This window comes from Strix uralensis, chromosome 23 (genome assembly GCF_047716275.1).
Source record: "Strix uralensis isolate ZFMK-TIS-50842 chromosome 23, bStrUra1, whole genome shotgun sequence".
In the NCBI taxonomy this organism is placed as follows: domain Eukaryota; kingdom Metazoa; phylum Chordata; class Aves; order Strigiformes; family Strigidae; genus Strix; species Strix uralensis.
In genome coordinates, this window is record NC_133994.1 from 8,202,041 (window position 1) to 8,223,744 (window position 21,704).

The 21,704-nt window shown below is 52.8% G+C and overlaps 1 protein-coding gene across 3 annotated transcripts in view; it reads right to left on the reverse strand.

The window, feature by feature from the left end:
* Positions 1-21,704, reverse strand: part of PLEKHM2 (pleckstrin homology and RUN domain containing M2) — a 38,566-nt gene that overhangs the window by 6,133 nt on the left and 10,729 nt on the right. For 2 of the 3 annotated variants that reach the window (XM_074892958.1, XM_074892957.1), the window contains exons 2-9: positions 11,687-11,793; positions 11,439-11,548; positions 9,340-9,439; positions 8,684-8,771; positions 7,506-7,692; positions 5,377-5,436; positions 2,556-2,790; positions 219-998 (exon numbers count right to left, since the gene is read on the reverse strand). In XM_074892958.1, the coding sequence (XP_074749059.1) occupies positions 219-998; positions 2,556-2,790; positions 5,377-5,436; positions 7,506-7,692; positions 8,684-8,771; positions 9,340-9,439; positions 11,439-11,548; positions 11,687-11,793 (1,667 nt within the window). The remainder of the gene's footprint in view (positions 1-218; positions 999-2,555; positions 2,791-5,376; positions 5,437-7,505; positions 7,693-8,683; positions 8,772-9,339; positions 9,440-11,438; positions 11,549-11,686; positions 11,794-21,704) is intronic. The other variant, XM_074892959.1, reaches the window with a different exon arrangement.

Sequence of the window (21,704 nt, forward strand, 5' to 3'; positions counted from 1 at the left end):
TGAGTCCAGGAAGGGTAATCCCCTTCCTCATTGAACTTGTCTGTGATTTGGGCACCTGTTGGCCCCCCAAGACCTTCTCCTCCTGACCCCTTGTGTCTCATCTTCATCCTGGAAGAGGATGGTCTTTGCCCCCCAAACCAAGGACAAAGGAAAAAGTGCCAGCTTGAGCTCAAGACTGTTTGGAAGATGCTCTCTCTGCTGAGCAAACCCAGCCTCACCTGAACTCGGAGGGATGGGTCAGCTCCGAAGGGCTGCCCTGCCCTTCCTCCACGCCAGAGTCCTCAGCGCTGCTCGGGGAAGGGCTGGGCTGCTCCTTCTTCGGCTCATGGAGAGCCTGGGGGTCGGCGGTTTCTGTCTGGAGAGTTTGGGGTTCATCACTCCCCCCTCCAGACTCCTCTACTGCCCCAACTGCTTCTCGCTCTCTCCTTTTTTCTTCTTCAGGAGCCTCAGGGCTACCAGAAACATGTGGCGGTTGGCCAGGCCCTGGAGCGTCATGGTGGCCACCACCTGGTGCAGCAGCGTTTGGACTCTCGACGGTAAAGCGGTAGAAGTCCATGGGGGCTGAAATCCCCTCACTAAAGTCGCCAGAGGACGATCCATCCGGGGTCTCCCCTGGCGTGCCAGTCCGAAAGGACTGCCCGGGGGGCTCGAGGGGGGCGTTCCAGCCGCCGGGGTCCAGCTGCCCGTTGAGTTTGTCCATCACCTTGCTCAGCGGCTGCCCCACGCTCTCCATGGATGTGTCCTTCATCTCGGGGATGCGTAAGGCCAGCTGGCTCAGGGTCGAGCGCTCGCGACCCTCCTCCTGCCCGCCCGGGCTTGGCTCACCCGCCGGGGCAGCGGGACCCTCGTCTCTCTGCGGGTCTTCTCTGTCGCTCAGCCCGTTCACGCCGCTGTCTCCGCTGGCCTGCTGGGTCTCGGGCACCACGGGCGCAGCGCTGTTCACCGCCTCCTCGGGTTTTGCTTTCTTTTTCTTGCCCGTTTTCTTCTTCTTGGCTAACCTGCATGGCGAGAGACCCGTCACTCATCTGTGCCTGCTTAGACTCCTGCAATACAGAGAGGGGTCCCACCCATTCCCAGCCACCTTCCTTTGCAGTTTTCCCTATTGCAGAGAAATCCTTCTATCAAGAACATCGCTCAATGTGCAGCCACATAGAGGCCCTGTCTCCATGCCAGCCACCACAAGAAAAGCAGGTATGGACACTGTTTCCTCCCTATCCAAAAAAGAAAAGAGGCATCAGCTGCTGGACACAGCGTCTTGGGCTTCCGTTGGCTGCAAAGGGGATCACAAATGGATGTGGAGCTAAAGTGATGCGGGAGAAATCCCTGCGTGAGAGCAAGATGCTGGGAAGGGAGAAGGTTTCAAGAGGACGTGGGAATGCCGTGTCCCTGCCTGCCAGAAGAGGGAGATGCAGGCTCCAGCCGCACAGCACACCGGGATGTGGAAGTGTTCAGGCCTCCCATGGCACCCAAACTGCTGCCAGGTCACTTGGGTTTGGCTCCCCCCTTCCCTCCTGTCCGCCGGAGAGCAGGGTGTGACGTAACCCAGCTCCTCTGCTCCTCCCAGGAAAAACAGGGTGCAAGAACAAAGCACAGGCCTGCTGGGCTGGTTGTGGGGTGCTCCCATCCCTGGGTGTGAGCAGACAGAGCCTGGAGCTCTCTGTCTGGGTTAAGGGCTCCGAGGGACCCCTGGGGATCTCCTCTGCAAGAGTCAAACACAGGCCAGCAGGTCTGCGGAGGCATCTCCCTCAACAGGTTTAGCCACAGCTCTTTGACAAAGAGGAAGGACAGGAGGGAAGATCTGAGACCCAGAGTTGCCGCAAACCTGCCACCAGCTGGAGAAAGCTTCAAATAAAAGCTCACGGCTTCCTCTGAGCTCTCTGATACAGGCTGTCAGGCAAAGGTGTTTATGTCGAGCCAGCCTGTAGCTCTACAGACCGAGGAACCAGCTCTGTTGACATCTACAGAGCATCAGTTGGTGTCTGGAGGTATAGAACCACTTTCTCGTGATTTTATGAAGGCTACACCACAGATGCTGTCTCTGTGAAGGGTCTAGAGAACAGATCCTGTGAGGAGCGATTGAAGGAGCTGGGACTGTTCAGTGCGAGGAGAAGGTGAGGGGAGACCTCATCACTCTCTGCAGCTCCCTGAAAGGACGTTGTGGAGAGGTTGGTGCTGGTCTCTTCTCACAGGGGATTAGTGACAGAACAAGAGGGAACGGCTTTAAACTCCAACAGGGGAGGTTCAGACTGGACAGGAGGAAAAACTTTTTCACAGCAAGAGTGGTCAGAGAGTGGAATAGGCTGCCCAGGGAGGGGGTGGAGTCCCCATCCCTGGGTGTGTTTAAGGGCCGTTTGGATGAGCTGTTGGGGGATGTGGGGTAGGGGAGAACTTTGTAGAGTCAGGCTGAGGGTTGGACTCGATGATCCCGAGGGGCTTTTCCAACCTGAATGATTCTGTGATTCTATGTTGGGCTAGAAGGGGGGGGTACATCATCAACCTCTGGTGACAGATGACACTCAGGGGCATGTTTCCAGGCCAGGCAGCCCTGTCCCTACCTGATGACCTCCAGCTCCGTGCAGCTCTCAGACTGGTCCGTTCCTTCAGGGGTGGCTTCTGCCTTCTCCTGGGAAGCTGTGTGCACCGGCGTGGTCTCGGTGGAGGACAGCACGTCGGCTTTCTCCTCATTGAAGGGGTTGTAGCGCTGCGTCGGGCTCTTCACAGAGGCCTTGCTGCCGTTCGCCTCCGAGGCGGTGGAGCGCGGGCAGCTGAGCGTGTCTGTGAGCTCTCCGTCTGCAAAGACAAGAAGGGAAGAGCGGGATTAACGTCAGCTCGGGCACCCGGATCAAGGCAAATCAAGCAAAGCTGCACGCTGGGGGCTTGGGGCACTACACGGTCACCGCACTGCTTGCAGGTGACACCATCCTGGGCAGCGGCAGAGCACCCTGGACCAGCTTAGCTTCAGAGATCGCTGCGGGCAGCAGGCTCTTCGCAAGGAGGGACAGCGGGGCCAGCGCGCGACCCAGCATCACTCTGCAATTTAGACAACGCCTGGAAATAACAGCTCGGTCACTCTGCAGCCAGATTAAGAAGTAGAGGTAGTGTCCTCGGGGAGGAACTTGAGGGGTGTTGGGGCCCACGGTGCTCCTTAGCAAGGTGACAGCGAGCTAACGAGGCTGCTGCGCTGCACTGCTGCTTCTCCCCTGCGACGGGGTCTTAGGAAGATGCTCACTTGGCTAGAAGGGCAGAAACGGAGTCAGCGATCCTTACGGAGCCGGCTGCTTTCCTCCGCTTGCACGAGACACACATGGGGGACTGGAAATGGTGGGGGGACACGCACAGCATTCACCGGGGTCCGAGGACAGCAGGCGGCACAGACAGGCTTGGCCCATGTTAGTCTCGAGAGGGAAAAGGAGCAGCAGAGAAGGGCTACAGGAGTCATGCTCAGAGTTATCCATCCACAAAGTCAAGGTTAAACGGGAAGGTTACCCACGCCCTTCTCTTCTCCAGCACCCTTCATTTCCAAAGCCAGCTAGAAACCTCTTGCTAGGCAGGGATACCCCTTCTGAAGGGAACCGCAGCCCCTGGCAGACTGACTCGGGGGCGTAGGTTTTGAGTAGGAAAATGAAACCTCTCATAAAAAAAAAATAAAACCTAATAAAGGCAGTTTTGTGACAGCCGATTTCAAAATGCTGCTTTGTCCTGCTGAGACGCCTGCCCCGCAGCGCGGAGGGTGTGAACTCTGTCAAGGAGAGTCAATCGGGGAGATTTTTAATGTCTGCATTAAAGGGAAAATAAAACGTTTAAAAGCTGTTTCAGTCCCAGCCTTCTAGCCTGTATCACCAAAATGAACGTCACTTCTTTTGCCTAAACCCTGCTGGTCCTGTGGAGACAAAACGATCTTTGTCCAAAATACAGAATTTTACCCCAAAATGCATTTGCTGAAAACGGGAAACTGCTCCAACTTTCTTAACCCCTCGCTCTGTGTACAAACAGCAAAGAATGCATCAGTGAGTTAACCCGGCGGGGGCGGGTGGGATGAAAACTTTGCTACGGCCGAGGTTTGCTCAGCACCCAGGAACCCAGCGTGGAGCAGCAGTGGATCACAACGACCCTGCTTTGCAGCCAGGACCCGCACACGGGAGCCGTGCACGCCTCCGAAACCCAGAGGGATCTGCCCCCAGCACCCCTCGGCTTCTCCCAGCCTGCACCCAACACCCATGGTTAAGTTGTTCGCTGGGTGTTGGGTTTGGAAACGTGGTTTGTACCCTCTAGGTGTACACTCAAGCTTCAGGGACACATTAAACCAGTGGGCATCTCTGTGCGTGGGGTAAGAAAGAAGATGAAAGGGAGCGTGTTAGAGCCCAAGAGCAATCCACATGGAATTCAGGCAGAATTTCCCCAAATATTCAGGTGGTACTGGCCAAGGCAATTCAGACCCAAGGCTCCATCCAGTTTTTAGCTGAAAGGACAGAGCGTGGGTGTATCTCCTCCGAGGGTAAAGCAGAGAGGTCTCCTACTCCTGTGACGTGCAAAGGATACGCACAGGGACTGCACGTGGAGGAAGGAGACCAAGTTCCTCTAAAATGGGCACATGCTCTTGACCATAAAGGTCAGACATAGCCGACAAGTTGGTTTTAGAACTGGTAAAAAAAAAAAAAAAATAATTAAAAAAAAAAGTGTAGTGACCCAAACTGAGCACAGCCACGTGCTGGATGTTGTGGCTTTGAGAGAGGGGTTTTGACATGGGACAGCAGGGTCCAAGGAAAACAACCTTGGATCTCTCAAATTAATCCCTGCAAAAATCCCCAAATTAAAGAAAGCAGAATTAATTCAGCTGTTTTCCAGGTCTTTCGGCAAATCAATGAAGGTGGATGAGTTTTTCAATCAGCTTTACCCCAAAGAGGAAATCTCCTACGGCGTAAGGTCACGCTCGTATCCTGCAGGGGTGATTTTGCAGCTTTTCTTTTATAATATTTCTAATAAAATAAAGGGTCCTTTATCAACACAGGCCGTAACGTATCGAGCAGCCACAGAACCACACTCGAAACTCCAGCCTCACGTCTGCTATCCTGCGTGCTGGGGCAGACACGTCTAGAAGACACGGAGGCAGCATCAGAGGCAGGAAAACATCCCTCTGCTCTGGGATACAGGCCCAGGTGAGCGTGCCTGCATACGCCAGGAGCTGGGAAAGACAGAGGAGACACACAACCTCCCACCTTGGGGGACCTTTTCCGCTCCGTTCTGCCTCTACTGAATTCCATCAAGATGTGGTGGTTTGCTTGTTAAAAGAAATGAACCAGGGAGCATGCAGCAAGCTTCAGGTGGCAGCAATGCAGAGAGAAAAACAAAATGTTGTAATAGATGAGTATGTCCCACCTTCCCAGTCTCTGCTGGGCATGGTCTGCATTGCTGGAAAGACATCTCCAAAATCATAATCTACAAAAACGAGGGATAAAACTCAGGATTAGAAATACAAGTAGTGGGGAGGGAGGGGGGACAGGGGCGAGTGTGAAGGGGATTTGGGGAGGGAGATGGGAAAGAAACAAACCAATCTTCCACCAGTATCTGAAACGCATGAGAAAATAGTTAGGGAACATGGATGCAAATGGAAACTGGCTGCTCTTAGGGTTGTTCCTGCTGGATGTTTGTGTTGTGGGAGCTACAACGGGACCAGTGAAGGATGAAGGCCCCATTATGCAAGCTGCTGGAAAGCTAAACCAGAAGGACGATCGGTGGCATGTACCTAATCAGGGATCCCCTTTGTGAATGAATTTAATCACTCTGTGCCTCAGCTTCCCCACCTCACACTTACCGCCCATATACACTGTGATGTTTGACTCATTAATGTTTGCAAAGCCAGGGGTCTGATTAAAGGGAAAAAGGGATCCTAAAATCCCCAGCTCCACCTACACTCCCAGGGCAGCGAGACGCTCCTGTTGAAATGACGAGCAGTGAAACCGTTATTGAAGTGAAATTCCTCCACAGGGGATGAAGAGCAGCAATTCCTGCTCTCCTGGGCTGCACTGCCACCGACCTGGTCCCGCAGCAGAGGACCAGGTATTTCTACATCAGCACCAACGCCTCTACGCACGGGGAAACGGAGACACAGATCACAACCGCTGCCCGGGCACACAGAATAGCTTGTGATGATGCCAAAACCAAAACGTAGCTCCAAAATCTCCTGGATCTCTACTCCAACCCCCTCTTCTCTTGAGCATTAAGCTTCCATCCACCAGACAGGCTGGAGAGTGCAGCCAAACCCAAGTGACACCCCTTGCCCAGTCAATAGGGACAGTCAGGAGATGTGCTGGCACCAAGATGCCGGGGAAGCAACAGGAATACAAGCCCAGGGGGTGCAGCAAGCACTGAAACGGCTGCTCACGCCAAACCTCTGGGGACAGAGAAGTTTCTTCTTGTGACTTTTATTGCCAGGCTCCTCGGGCCATCTCCAACCCACCTAGGATGCTGAAGGATAAGTGAGTTCCCAAAACCAAACCCTTTCACGCTTACAGTACGAGCACAGATGCCGCAGGTGAGCCCAAAACAGTGCTGTGCTTCAAAACCCTTTGCTGAAAGGATGCCAACGTCCATCCCGGACTGTTCTTTCTCAGAATCTTTAGTATCTGCAGTTTCTGTCTCGCATGTAAAAGGCAACTGGCGGAGCCCTGTCTCAGAGGGAACCCGTAGGTGGACTCAGTCCTGAATTCACCGCATCCCATTAATGGCATCGCCCCATTTATTCCAGAATCCCCTGATCTCGGTTTGTTCAAATTGACAGCAAAAAAGGAACAGAGCCCATATATTTTGGATTAAGAACAGCAGCAGCAGAGCTGCTCCCTCAGGTGAACATGCTTCGTGAGGATAAGAGCTCCTGCTTCAGCCTGAAGCAGGTTAAGGGGGCAGGCACAAGGTACGTGTCTTCTCAGTTCATCAGGAACAACATCCAGCTGTCTCTGACAGGGATAAGGGCGTGAGTATGACAACTCATCAGGCTGCTCAAGTTAAGATGCATAAAGAGGAAAAACCAGCACCTCTGAGACCGCTGGCTGCCTTTGCCTCAGACTGCGGACATGGAGAAAAGACTCTGCAAACTATTCCCCACCACCTCCAGCGTATTTGGGTGTCTGGATTGCAAAACCAGCAGTTAAAAAGGGTCCTCTGCAGCCCTGCGAACCTGCTCTGAACCGGACACCGCATTCAGATACTGGCACAGCTTTCACTCCCTGCAGAGATTGCTCCAGTTCTTGCAAAAACACACACCCCAGGATGGAAACGCGGCCTGAGGTGACTAGCAGAGCAAGTTCTCTCCTGGTCTGAGGCAAAGGGGCTGTCCACAGCTTAAACCCCAGCACCTCTCAGGGCAAGATGGGAGAGACTCACAGCTGGGTCTCTCGCTTTGCTCTTTCAGCCCATCATTTACTACCTCATCTGGTGTCTCGTCCGGTGCCGAAGAGGGTGTGGGAGCACAAGGCCCCGACCACACCCATCTCCAAAAAACCACTGACCTTCACTGGATGGAGCAATGGCGCTGTCGTCCCATTCCAGGTTGGTGGAGGTGACTGAGTTGAAGGAGTTGAGGGACAGGCTGTCCGAGCCGTGGACGGAGCTGGGCAGACGGTCCTCAAAGTCCAGCAGGTACTGAGGTTTGTAGTAATCTGGCATGTACGGGGCCAGATCCAGGTAAGGAGCATCCTGCAGAGAAAAGAGCGTGGGGTGAGTCAGGCTCTGAGTCACTGCATGCAGCTATTAGCGCAGCCGTAACCGTCCTCGAATGTTCTCTGACTGTCCACTCCTGCTGCCTTTCAGAGGAAACTCGGCGGCTCCGCTGCAACACTGGGGTTAGCCAGCGGCTTCGTGTTTACCTGGAGGGACGCCAGCATTTCGTACCACACTTGCAGAGCTCAACTCCTTTATCCCCACCAATCTGCCCCGCAGCTGGCTTCCCCACACCTGCCTTGCTCCTCTTCTGACTCACGCAGAGGAATGACTGAGCAATAGGAATAAATCCCGCTGCTGGATCTCCAGAGACCCCAGCCTAAAGCCTTTCCTAAAAATGGCAGCTTCGCGTTTTCAGCTGAAGACCAACAAGAATCACAGAATCATTCAGGTTGGAAAAGACCCTTCGGATCATCGAATCCAACCCTCAGCCCGACTCTGCAAAGTTCTCCCCAACAGCTCATCTAAACGACCCTTAAACACACCCAGGGATGAGGACTCCACCCCCTCCCTGGGCAGCCTATTCCACTCTCTGACCACTCTTGCTGTCAAAAATTTGTTCCTCATGTCCAGTCTGAACCTCCCCTGTTGCAGTTTAAAGCCGTTCCCTCTTGTTCTGTCACTAATCCCCTGGGAGAAGAGACCAGCACCAACCTCTCCACAACGTCCTTTCAGGGAGCTGTAGAGAGTGATGAGGTCTCCCCTCACCTTCTCCTCCTCACACTGAACAGTCCCAGCTCCTTCAATCTCTCCTCACAGGATTTATTCTCCAGCCCCTTCCCCAGCCTCGTTGCCCTCCTCTGCCCTCGCTCCAGCCCCTCGAGATGTCTCTCGGATTGAGGTGCCCAAAACTGGACACAACCCTCCAGGTGTGGCCTCACCAGTGCAGACCACAGGGGGACACCCGGGACTCCCCCTGCTCCACATACCTGCTCTCCCAGAGCCAAGACAAACATAAAACACTCACCAGATCCAAGTCGAAGCGGATGAACTCCAGCCCAGACACCAGCGTTAAGAACAAGGTCAGATGATCGTGACTGCAAACCAGGGCGTTCCTGCAGCATGGATAAAACAAAAGAGCTTTAGAGATGTGGGAGAGAGAAGAAACAGCTACAACTGCCCTTCTGTTTTCTTGGTGGCATGTCTCCGAGCTGCCGTACAAACGGCCCCAGAGCTGTGAGCCTGCTGTCTGCCTCCTAAGAGTGATGGCAGAGCTTAAGGGCAGATACGTGTGGCTCAGAGCAGTCAGGAATCCACTATGTGCTGTCCCTGAACCGAGCCACAGCCAGATTTCCAGGCATCCACCCGAGCTGGGTCCCTGGACAAGAGCTCAGCAGCTTCTTGGAAAACATGGAAGAATATAAAGGGCACGTCTGGGACTGGGAGTAAAGGCAGTAACTAGGAGAGATGCTTGCAGACCCTCTTATACAGGACAGTGCGTCCACATCTGGGACCTTTAAATTAATCCTGCAAAAGCTCTGCAAAACCCACAAGGAAGAAAAAAAAAAAAAAAAAAAATCAAACCCTGGTCAACTGCTTGTTCCCCACAGGCAAATTAGGGCTGGCTTCTGACAAGAAGGGATGCCAACCAGTGCCCAGATGAGAAGGAGCCAGGATACTCACTTGACATAGTACTTGTGCAGCAGGCTGAGGTTCTCCTGGAACAGCCTCAAATAGCTCTCCAAGGAGTTTTCGTTGAGGGCTAGGTACAGCCATGCCCGGCCTGAAAACAAAGCAGCAGAGAGATTTATCTGTGGGGAAATGCTGGAGAAGCGAAGCAAACCTGGAAATAATCACAAATCAGTTAAAACACATCAGATCATTCATTCGTGTCATTTCAGGGGAGCAGCTGACCGTTGGGAAAATCTGTGGGGAGAAATGTCAGCGGGAAATGAAGGGGCACATTCACAATTTGGAGGGGGAATGGGAATAAGAGACTGCGTGGTAGCTGGTTGAGAAGCAGACACACAACTGTGTCTCTCCAGCAAGATGGGAGCCCTGCTGGCATTTCCAGCAGGGATCAGGAGACAGGAGAGACAGAGGGAGAATCGCTCTAAATCAGTGCGGGTGCGATTTATTACACAAATTCTGGTGCAGAGAGAGGTGACGGTGGAGTCTGCGCTCGGCTCCGCTCTCACCGGTACGGGGCTTGGAAGATGAAGGGTGTTGGGATAATCAGGCAGAGAGGAGGTCTCTGCACACCATCCTGCATCAAAAGTGGCCTCGATGGTCCCAAACATCCACTACAGACAATTCACAGCAGGGGAGAAGCAGCATCGGGCAAATGACAGCTACAGAGAGACATTCTGGGGTGAGAGGTGACGCCTCCCCTTTGTCAGAAACCCCTCCCGAGAGCACAGCCCAGCAGATCGCTTTGGCTTCACAGCAGCAGAAGCAAGGCTACATCTGTAGTCTGCTGGGTCAAGCACTGGCTGGCTGGATGGTCCCAGAGAGTGGTGGCCAGTGGAGCTCAATCCAGCTGGTGGCCGGTCACAAGTGGTGTTCCTCAGGGCTCGGTGCTGGGACCATTTCTGTTCAACATCTTTATGGATGATCTCGATAAGGACACAGAGTGTGTCACCAGTGAGTTCGCAGGTGACACCAAGTGAAGCGGGAGTGTCGATCTGCACGAGGACAGGGAGGCTCTACAGAGAGACTTGGCTAGATTGGATCGGTGGCCAACGTCAACGGGATGGGCTTCAACAGGGCCAAGTGCCAGGTCCTGCACTTGGGCCACAACAACCCCCTGCATGGCTACAGGCTTGGGGAGGTGTGGCTGGAGCTGTCTGGGAGAGAAGGGTCTGGGGGTTCTCATTGACAAGCAGCTGAACACGAGCCAGCAGTGTGCCCAGGTGGCCAAGAAAGCCAACAGCATCCTGGCTTGGATTAGAAATAGTGTGACCAGCAGAAGCAGGGAGGTGATAGTCCCCCTGTGCTCTGCACTGGTGAGGCCACACCTGGAGGGTTGTGTCCAGTTTTGGGCACCTCAATCCGAGAGACATCTCGAGGGGCTGGAGCGAGGGCAGAGGAGGGCAACGAGGCTGGGGAAGGGCCTGGAGAATAAATCCTGTGAGGAGAGATTGAAGGAGCTGGGACTGTTCAGTGTGAGGAGGAGAAGGTGAGGGGAGACCTCATCACTCTCTACAGCTCCCTGAAAGGACGTTGTGGAGAGGTTGGTGCTGGTCTCTTCTCACAGGGGATTAGTGACAGAACAAGAGGGAACGGCTTTAAACTGCAACAGGGGAGGTTCAGACTGGACAGGAGGAAAAGATTTTTCACAGCAAGAGTGGTCAGAGAGTGGAATAGGCTGCCCAGGGAGGGGGTGGAGTCCCCATCCCTGGATGTGTTTAAGGGCCGTTTGGATGAGCTGTTGGGGGATGTGGTGTAGGGGAGAACTTTGTAGAGTCGGGCTGAGGGTTGGACTCAATGATCCCGATGGGCTTTTCCAACCTGAATGATTCTGTGATTCTATGATCTCTGACCCAGCAACACCCAGTCCTGAGGCATGGTAAAATTATTTCTAGAGCCAGCATGCCAGGACTCTCACCTCCTCAGCCAAGGTGAGCCAGACTTAGTGGGGAGCTGCCCGCTGGCTCCCTCAGCCTGCCTGCAGCCCCAGCCCTCAAACAAAAGTGGCCAACACAACTCGCCTGGGTCTCCTGCCAGACAACCCTGCGCTGAGGTTTGCTCACAGAGCCGGGGCAGCGTCTGCAAATACTCACTGCGTCCCAAGTTGGTGGCCACATGTTGAAGCACTTCTATCTGTTTGATGGCTTCCCGGCGGGTGAAGTGAACGACCAGCACCCAGTAGCCCGAGGAAAGATCTTGCAGGCTGGGAGGAGAAAGAAGGCCAGAAGAAGGTTAAACAAGGGCTTCGTTATCTCCATCCCAATTAACGCCTAGATGGCTTCCCCATGCTGAGGCTACACGCTAGGCAGAGCACGGTGGAAAGGGCAGGCTCCACGCTCACCCATAGAGCAGAGCATGGTCCAGATGTTCACAGAGCCGCTGCAGAACCTTGTCATGGTTTCTGATGGCCGGCGTCTCATCTTCACAGGCAGCAAAGTAGCTCTGCAGCTGCAAAAAGAAGAGATGGGAGAGCTGAAACGCCCTTCTACAGCCCACTGAGGAGATGCCGACACTCACAGCCAGCATTAAATAGCTTTTTTTTAAATGTCTCAGCTTGCTAAACCTTGATGCAGGTTATTTACAGGGTGTAACAATTGGTTTTAAGAGTACCCTGAAGGCAGTAACTCATAGGGAGAACCTCACCCACAAAGATTTGTGCACTTTTCAGAGCCTCATTCTTGTAGCACACGCGCTCTGTGCTAAATCCGTGCGAAATCCCAGCGCAATTTCAGCATCCCAGGAAGAGACAGAGGTTTTTTTGTTACAGGCGTCTCCAGTAACTGCCACGATGCTGGGTGTTGATGTCAGGCAGCCGAGAGCTGCCCCAAACTTTCAAACACAGGCTGGTACAGATTGCCTGGCTGCACAGCAGCACTCGGAGGGTGCAGAGGACGGAGGCACGTGCATACAGGGCAAAGGCAGTTCAATTAATCTCGACTCCTTTGCCTCTGCTGGGGTGAGGTGACATCGCTGCGACACACCACGTCACACAGCTGCTGCTTTCTCAAAAATCAGGACAGCTTGATTCATCCTCGGTTAACCTGTTCGCAGCTGCAAAGTTCGCTCTGCGGTCAGCGCTGGCCCCGTGCTCTGTTGACAGCAGCCCTGGAGGCTCCACACAGCGTAAACTGCTCTTCTGCTTCTGCAAAACGACTTGCCAGAAATCCTAGAAATCCCCTTACACCCAAATCCTATATCCCTTCCCAGCTGAGCCACCGGCCTCCTCCTGTCCCTAGAGCTTACAGGTCTATTTAGGTCCCCGTCACACACATCCTTGGCATTCAGGCAGGGAGATGACACACCCGGGATGTAATCTCAGCTGGATATGCCATGTTTATTTGCTCTGGCTGGTGACAAGTGAGCACGGTTCAGCTGAGCCACGAGAACGCATCACCCGTCCGTATATTATTTTAGTGACCCAACACGTCTTTGTGAAACCTCACCAGTTAGACAGAAAATTTAAAACAAAAAAACTTGACAGTGTTGTGCTTGTCAAGTCTGACCTGTCCCTAGAAACTTGTTTCTCCTCCTGAATTAGAGGCAGAGAAGCTCCTTTAGAAAATCATCCAGTCTCAATGTAAAAGTTATCAAGGGGGACAGAGAACACCTCATAGCCCCTGGGGAACTGTTCCCAACAACCCTCTTAAAAATATGCACAAATTTAGCTCCAACACCCTCCTGGCTTGAAGACCTTGACTCTTTCTGGAGCTCTTAGGTAAGACGGGAGAGCCAGGCGTGTTCCTGCACGGCGCTGGTCCCAGCCTTTACGTGGGAAGGAACTGCTGAGCCCAAAGAATCGTGGCCAAATTCCCTCATCTGATCACACAGCGCAGTTCAGCCTGTCCCTGTCCCGTCTAGTCCAGAAGGTAAATCCCCTGGGGAAGGAAATACGCAATGATGTTTTGTTTGCAGAGCCACCCGCGGGTGCTCTGGCGATGTACAGACTTTTCCACAACACCCAGGTGAGACTCAAAGCATTTCAGCTCAGCAGCTCTTATCCATTTTTGGGGAGGAGGCTCTCCCAGAAGATTTACACTATTAATAGGCAGCTCAGACCCAAGCAGGGAGAGGAATGCCCTAAAATCCCACTATTCAGGAACTATTTCAGGAGCTACCTGCAGCCAGTGTTTTAAGCTCCCTCCTGCAGCGAGGACACTAGAGGAAGAAACAAAGTCGTAATTTAGAGTCACATCCCTCTGAGAATAAATAGATGGAGCCATGGGGGATGTTGTCCAAGAGCTGTCTGGGGCTCACTAAAATATTCCATTTTCAGGGACACTGAGGCAGGAAGCAAAGCCCCTGCCATACGGGACGTGATCCAGGATTTGAAGGCAGAAATTCCTGGCTCGTCCCAACCAGGCTGTTGCCTCTGCAGAGAGCCGGGGTACCCTCGGCTGAGGGTTCCTGTCCTGGGTGTTTCTGCAGGCTCTGTGCTGGCTTGAGGAAATGCAGCTGTGGGAGACAGCTAGGGGAAAACAAAAATAACCAGGCCCTACATTAGCTTACCACTGAAAACGAGGAGCCACTCAGCCAGCTCTGCACACATAGCTCAGGGAGGTGATGTGGAGGGAACTTGGAGCCTGTCTGTGTCACCGACTGGAGGAATTCCTCACGACAGACAGACTCCAAGCCTGAGCAGCGAAAGAGATGAGCAAATAGAAGCATTTCCTCTTTTTTTCTTTCCTTCCTTCTCTAAAAATAACTCAAGATCTTTGTTGCAGTCCTTTCTGCAGCCAGTTTACAGCTCCCAGCCCTCTCTGCTGCCACACGGACCAACCTGCTCCCATCACCAGAGGATGCAAACCGTTAGCAAACGGCGGTTGTCTCATCTCAACATCTCCAAACATTGAGAAGCCCCAGGGAATTTCTGAAAAACGGATTTTTCTTCCTTAGAAAAGCCACATCTTCCCCCTGTGAAGGGATCCAGGTTTTGAAGGGCGCGTTCTGCGGTATTTTTAAGGCTTGGTGTTACTCTGAGCTGCTCTGCAAGGAGCACGCAACCTCCTGCCCTGCATTGCACCCCCTTCCTGGGGAGGCTGCAGGAAAACCCAGCCCCACAGCGATAGCCAGAGCAAACCTACCCCAAAAGGCTCAAGCCTGCCCCTCTGCAACATCAGCAGCCAGGGGACGAGCTGGCGTGACCGCGCTTTGCTCAGAGTCATGGGGCCGCACCAGCCCCGCGCACGTGGGACCCTGCGAGCGGGAAACACACGCTCAGCAGTTTTGGATTTGGATTCGGGTGCTCTGAGTCACGGCAGTTTAGGAGCTGTCGGTCACAGGGAAGCACACCAAGGGCTCGCTCCTACCCGCAGGGACAAAGATGTGCCACCACGTTCCCTGTATGGTGCTGCATCAAGGGACGGTGCCGATTCCAACACGGCCAAGGGCTTACAGCCCCGAGCAAAGGACAGGCACAGCTTGTTGGAGCACAACTAGCCCCAAAAAGGGATCAGCCAGGCGAATCCCCGCACGTGTCCAGGGAGGAAACAAGCCAGAACAAGCCTCGGGATCTCCTGGGTGGAGTCACCCCTACAGCGAGGGTGGGAAAAGGCTGAGACTTGCAAAAGCTGATGGGGAGGCGTTTTCAGCTTGGGAAGAAGAGCGAAGACACACATGGAGGAAAGGTACGATGAAACAGCTTTCCCAGTTGGGGAACAAAATCCAGTTGCATCATTTCCCCAAGGCCTGCTGGCCTGCTCCAAGATCCACCTAGCTGAAAATCCGTAGGAATTACGACCACGAGCATCTCAGGGCAGAGGCACAGACCATGGATGATCCCAGCACCCGGCCCTGATCGTGCAGCACAGGCAGAAGTGATGTGACACTGCCCTGAAAAATTGCCATTTGTATGGAGTGTTTACTCCTCTCCTGTAAATCGCTATAAAACACTAACGAATAATTTGAAACCAACCTCTCCCTAAGCACGGCGTGGCAGGCAGACCTGTTTGGGAGGTGGTTGACCAAACTTTATGAAGCATCCACAAAGCAGCTCCCTGACATACCAGGGCAGCGAGCTGGGCTGGAGCCGGGGAAAATCAGGACGGAGGCAAGCAAAAAGGTTAAAAAGCATCAACCGAACGTGACGTGGGTCATCTCTGGGTTTTCCAGAGAGACGCTCTTCCCCTCGTCTCTGCTGCGCTCCAAAACCAGAAGGAAGTGTTGAAGGCTGGCTTGGACAGAGGACTCGTGTGGGGCACGGTGAACGCCTTGAGCCCTGACTTGGGGTTATTTATAGACATTCCTGTGGCCAAAATAAGCGCCGTTGGCATGCAGAAGGCATCCCCGCCATTCACCAAGACCCCTCTGCAGCCCCAACCAGGTCCGAGCACCAGCGTTGCGACAGCACGGGACAAAACCTGCTTCGGTGAACTGGTTACGAAAGCCCAAACGCTCGAGGCTGGTGAGTTAAACACCCTTGAGAAGAAAGTCGAGCACAAGGACGTTTGTCCAAAGGGAACAGGGAGCTGGTTTGCACGGGGAGGGAACATGGGGTTTGTGCTCCTTACAGTCGCACCTCACCCCCACGGAGGAGAAGGTGGATTTGATTGCTGTTAATCACAAGTTGATTTTTTTTTTTTTTTTTGCAGTGATACACCACACCCCATGCTGGCATGCAAAGGAAAGGATACTCCTTGCACAATTTGATAACTTACTAATTGCACCAGTTCTCAATGAGTGTGAAGCTTTCCAGGCCCATTTGCAGAGCTCCTGTGTTGCAAGGGATGCCAACAAACGATCGGGGAGGCATGCTGTAAAGCCCATTCTCCAACTCTAATAATTCTCGTGGTGCTGCTTTGAAATCTCTCCAGTATTTCTAAAACCTTATTGAAATACAGTCTCCTGACCTGTTCACGGCTGGCCACAACCCAACCGAGTCTCCATCTCCCCACCGTAAATCTGGCCCGCAGATGTTTCACAAGCAGCTTTCCAACACCAAGTTCATTTCCCTTGTTCTGCTTGGTATTTCCCTGGCAGGACAAACACAGCAAAAGAAAAGCAAACACCCCTCGCATTCCCCGGCTCCCTAACCGCTGCGCTTGCTGCATGGGAAAGGTGAGAGGCGCTTCAAAACCCACTTTCCCACCCACAGCACATGGGCTGGCGAGGGCTTTTCCCCAGCTGCAGGAATGCAAAACAAAACCAGTACCACAAAGCAGCAAGCAGACAGCCAAAACCTAACTGCCACAGCCTTTTTCCTGACTCGGTTCCTGCCCTCTCACCATCTTCCCCAGAGGCTGGAAAGCTTCTCCAACCTATCAAGGAGGTTTTCTTTGAGGGCAGTATTTTGTGAGCCATCCGGGCAGGCAGTTGAAGACACAAGCCCTTTGCTAGACACAACCCCCTTCCCCAGCCTGCTCCCAGCATCTGCTTTTCCACTACACTGCGCTGGTGGACTGGACAAGGATGGTGGCACGTTACCTGCTGGATTGCACAGACAGAATAACCCTCTGCAGCAAGAGCAAACCCGTATGGTTTCCTGTGAATGCAGCTTGCAAAGCTGTCTAGTAATGAGATTAAAAAAAATGCTGATTAAGAAGCCAGCTCTGGGTCTTGGCACTCGGTCTGGGCCTGCACCTAGAGCTGAGCACCCTCAGGAGCAAGCCTGGAGCTCCAGGGAGCACCAAAAAAAGGTGGCAGGGGATTGTCCTTGTCCCAAACAAGTGATGGCAGCACAACCCCAAGGGAAGAGGCAACGGGAAGGGACAGGACAGACGCATAAGAAGATAAATAAGCAACCAGCACTCTCATACCTGCTCAGGGGAGTACAGACATTCAATGGCAAATGGATAAAAAATAGCAAATGGCTGAACTACTCTGCCTGGAAAACTCCTAGTCTTCCATACCACCCATAACAGCAGGCTGAATTTCAAGGGAGGGGTGTTATTCTCTCTTGTACACTTATATAACACAGAGCCCTAAAACTTCAGCTCTAGCAGGATGTTTTGGAAGTTGTGTATGTGACCTGACTCAACATTTCTTACAACAAGCTTCCAAACCAGCACCGGGCTCAGCGCCCAGCTTCTCATCCCGGACTCGGAACGCCTCGCCTGGGTCTCGTGGCTTTCCCGATGGAATACATGGGCATGCTCAGAGCATCAGCACGTTGAAGGCACCACAAGTGATGCTGGAGCAGCCTGGAGAGAAACAGAGCGTGCTCGTGATGTGCAGAGACAGGAGCCTGAAACAGGCCAAGCTGAAACCCACAGCAAAGATGCTCTGTGGCTGCAAACGCCTCGCAATCCAGTGCCAGCAAGGCTGTCACCTCCTGGGACACTCATCAGCTCCCACACCCCCGAGGCCTTTCCAGGGCTTTCCTTCATTCTTTCCAAGCAGCAAACCTTGCAGCTGGCTGGGCCCATGCATGGCTCAGCCAAGGAGAGGACTTTTTCCAGTGGTGACACCTTGCAAGTCACAGGGAGCATCCTGTTCCTCTGCCACGGCGAGCAAAGCCCACGGAGCAGGGGATGGGCATTGAGCTGGATGCTGCGGAACAGGATCTCTGCACTGAGACAGACGGAAAGGTCACACGCTCGGCATGACAGAAGAAGACAGATTTCACGGGAAGAAAAACACGAGTTCAGTTGGTAAACACACCAAAAAACAAGTGAGCGCTGGGTGCTTGTGACCTGCAAGTCTTGGTAACGGTGCTGCTCTCCCAAATAGCTGCTGCTTACTCACACGCCGGGCATTTGCTGCTTTGACTCTCTCCCCATCGAGCAAGTCCTGCAGTTATTTTGGTTACTCCTCTTGGACCAGGATATCAGAAGTGGGGAAAGCTGAAATCAACAGCCACTAAAATTGTGCAATCGGAGGCAGAGAGGCTCAGAGGCATCGCGTCAGTTCCTCGTACAAAACCCACTGCCAAAATTCAGCCTCCTAAACCGGCTGCTCTTCCAGCGAAACGCTTTCTGTTAGTGGCAGGAGAACAAATGGGATTTTTTTTCTCTCCAAAAGGCTATCATAGCCTTGTCCACCAGCAGATCCAGAGCTGATTTTGAGAAATGCCTCCCCTGGATATAAAGAGACAAACATCAGTTTAGGTACCTGCAGAATCCAATCCCCTTGCAACTGCGGAATCATCACCAGAACCGTGCCAGGATGAGGCAACAGGAATTTCCAAAGAGATAAAGCTTGAAATACTCAAGCAACCCAAGAAATACACAGCTGCAGTCTCAGCAGAGCCACAGCAAACAGCTTCATTCTCTTGGCAGTGGCAAAGCCTGTAGAGGACCACCACAACAGGCAGCGTCAGAGTTGCAAGTATTCGTAGACTTCTTAAAAGCACCTGAGCAACCCTTGTGTCTTCACAGTTGACTTGCAAGCTCTGTGAGATTGCTGCTAGCTTCAGCCACGGGCTTCTGGAGGCCTGGCAAACCCGGTACACTCGGCGAAGGGACATGCCAGGACCACCAAGGGGAGCGGCGTGCACGTACCAACATCGATCCCTGCTGCGGGCTTCCCACAGCAACAAGGGATGTGGCCTGAAGCAAACACGAGGGAGAGGAAATACCCTGGCAGAGATAAAAACCCCTGTGGTCTTAGAGCCAGCGAGGTGCCCCTCAACGGGAAGCAGAAGGCAAGTTGTTATTTGGCTATTGTCACATCTCCAGAATTGATGCCTTTGTGTCACGGCAGCTGGGCTAAATAAATCCACCCAGCCAGAGATGAGCACGTTCCCTAGGTGATTTGAGGAGGGATGCTCCACTCCAGCGCTACCTGCCCCTCTCCAGGACATGGGGGCACTAAGCCATCCCCAAATCTACCCTCCCTCACCGTGCAGAAGCAGAGAAGTTGCAAGGCAGAGCTCAGGGAACCCGGGAGACTGCAAAGGCATTTCAATGGTATAGGGCTAAAAATCTGATCCGGAGACAGGCAGAAAAGGCACAGCATTAATTCACTGTGGGGGAAGTGGAAACCTTCCCCAAGTCATGCACAAACGGAGCAGAGCCAGGGCTTTTGGCAAGAACTCCTGCAACATCGACAAAAACCACCGCTCCACCTGATTGACATGCACCAAAGATCAGCTGCTCTAGAGTTCATGGGAATGTGTGTCCTTCAAAGCCAGCAGGAAAGCCTGAAAAACAGAGAAAAGCCCCAAAATCTTGGATTCTGATCTCTTTTCTGATTTTACATTTAGTTCCCGGAATTGCCAACAACGAGCACTGTTTAAAGACTTTGCATTTTCGCCACCTAACCACGAGCAAGACAGCAATAAATCTCACACTGCAATGTTCAGGAGGGCATGGAAATCCAACAAGAGAACACAAACCATCCACGCTACCAGCTTCAGCATGGACCACGTCACCTGTGATAGCCCTTAGCTACCAGGAGATGGTTGGCCACGGATGGGTATGACACTGCTGGCATTTCTAGCGTGCTTATCATGGCAAGAGTTCAGCTGGGAGGCACCAGCTCTCATCCTGCTGCTGCCACGCACAGTAATATCTGCTGGAGGAAAATAAGCACCTGTGTGAAGAAGGGTTTGCACCCCACTGAGAGAGGATGCACAGGAAGCCGTGACTGCTCGCTGAGCCATAACATGCCCACCTCCAGCCTTCTGCCTCAACAAAGCCCCAATCCTTTTAAAAAAATCTAAGGGTTAGACAGCCATTTGCACAGTAATTTGTGCTGGAGGACAGCCCTCTTGGCGAAAAGCAGGGTGAGGGAGCACTAGATCAGAAAGGGGAAAAGAAACGGTTATGAGAGAGAAGTAACAAGCTCTGTGGCATCACTGTCCATGTGTGCAGGAAGCATCACGCTCTGAATTAATTTACATCTCCCAAGGAGGACAGAGAGGACAAGGAGTAGATGGAAAATCAACACGATGCTCACAGTTCCCTTGGATATGTGTTGGAACTGAAGCGGGGACCCAGCTTGCCAGTGCTGAGCTTCCCCAACCTCTCCTGAAGCCACCAAGAGCAAAAGCCTCTTGACATCTCTGCAGCTGGAAAGGCCAATTTTGTCTAGTTCAGACATTTTGCCTCTCTTTGCAGTCGAGACCTGACCTCACACCTCTCATCTCACACCTCTGCAGTCAACAGCCAAGCTACCACTGATCTCTAGATCTCTACCACTATCTCACCAGATACAGGTGAAGTAGACAAACAGTCCAGACCTGGCACTTGGGTATCACACAGAGAAACCCACAGGTTTGTAATTACCCTCTCCAAGCAAGTTAGCAACCCTACCTTTTCTAGCTGTGCTCCATTTCCCATTTCTAGGAAAATAAGAGAGAAAAAGTCCTGTTTACCGAGGCTTGAGCGATTCGCTTGGAATTTTTTTGCTGTTGATTTATACAGTATTTACCCACTGCTTGTGCTCTGACCCCCCCCTGAAATTCAGAAGCACCCTGGAGAAACTCAAATCACAACCAAGCAAAGTCACAGCCACAGGTTTCCGTGGCACAAACTCCGCTCAGGGCTCTGCTGCGGCTTGTTGCCTTCCCCATCTGAGTTGGAAAGAAGCTGACAAGCATCTGGATGGTTTTCCCTGGGCCACCTGGTGAAAATCAGGTATTTTTTCTGCTGCTGCTACTCAAAACCTGACACCACTGACCTCAGCCTTCAGTGGTGGCTTGTCCCAGTTTACCCAGTCTCGAGGTGGGGTTTAGCCCTGGCTACCTTCTATAATAACATCTGACTGTGGACAAAGAGTCCACAAACTCCTCTTTGAGACTGAAGCTGAGAAAAGACAATCTATCATCATCTGGCCGAAAAGCGGCGTGGGGAGCTGTGCACATCACCGCAAACAGATCCAAACCCTCCGCTCTACAACTCAAACCTGCAACGATGGCGAAAGTAAGGAGCAAGCAGCCCACACAGCTAGGAAGCTTTTGAAATCAGAGGAGAGATAGTTGGAAAACTCCTCCCTGCCCCATGACACAATCCCAGCCACGAGGAGTTAGTCAAAACGGATCCAGAGGGAGGGAGAGGAGGATGAACGAGAGCAGGATTTCCCAGCGCGCAGCCAGGGCGTGGGAAGGGTGTACCTGCTCCCCTAACCTACTGCCTTACTCTTCCCACTAACGCAGAGAGAAAGAAAAATATCAGGGACTTGAGGGCTGAAGTTAGACAGGGAAGCGGGAAAAATTAGCAGCTCCGTAGCTGAGGGGGAGCGACGTCCCTGAGGAAGAACTGTATCCCGGGGGTACAAAGGAGGGGTGTGCCAGCGCTGGACTTTCGCCATGCAGTTGAGTTTGGTTTCGTTGGGGTGGTATAAATAAGTCTGTCAGCTTGAAGTCTCATGTAGGTTCCTACGTTTCCCAGAGTTTTCTCACTCTGAACTGAACAGGAGAGCAAAAGGGGCAGCATTGTGAAAACCCCCAACTCCTTCTTCACCACTGGACTAAGACAGGAGTT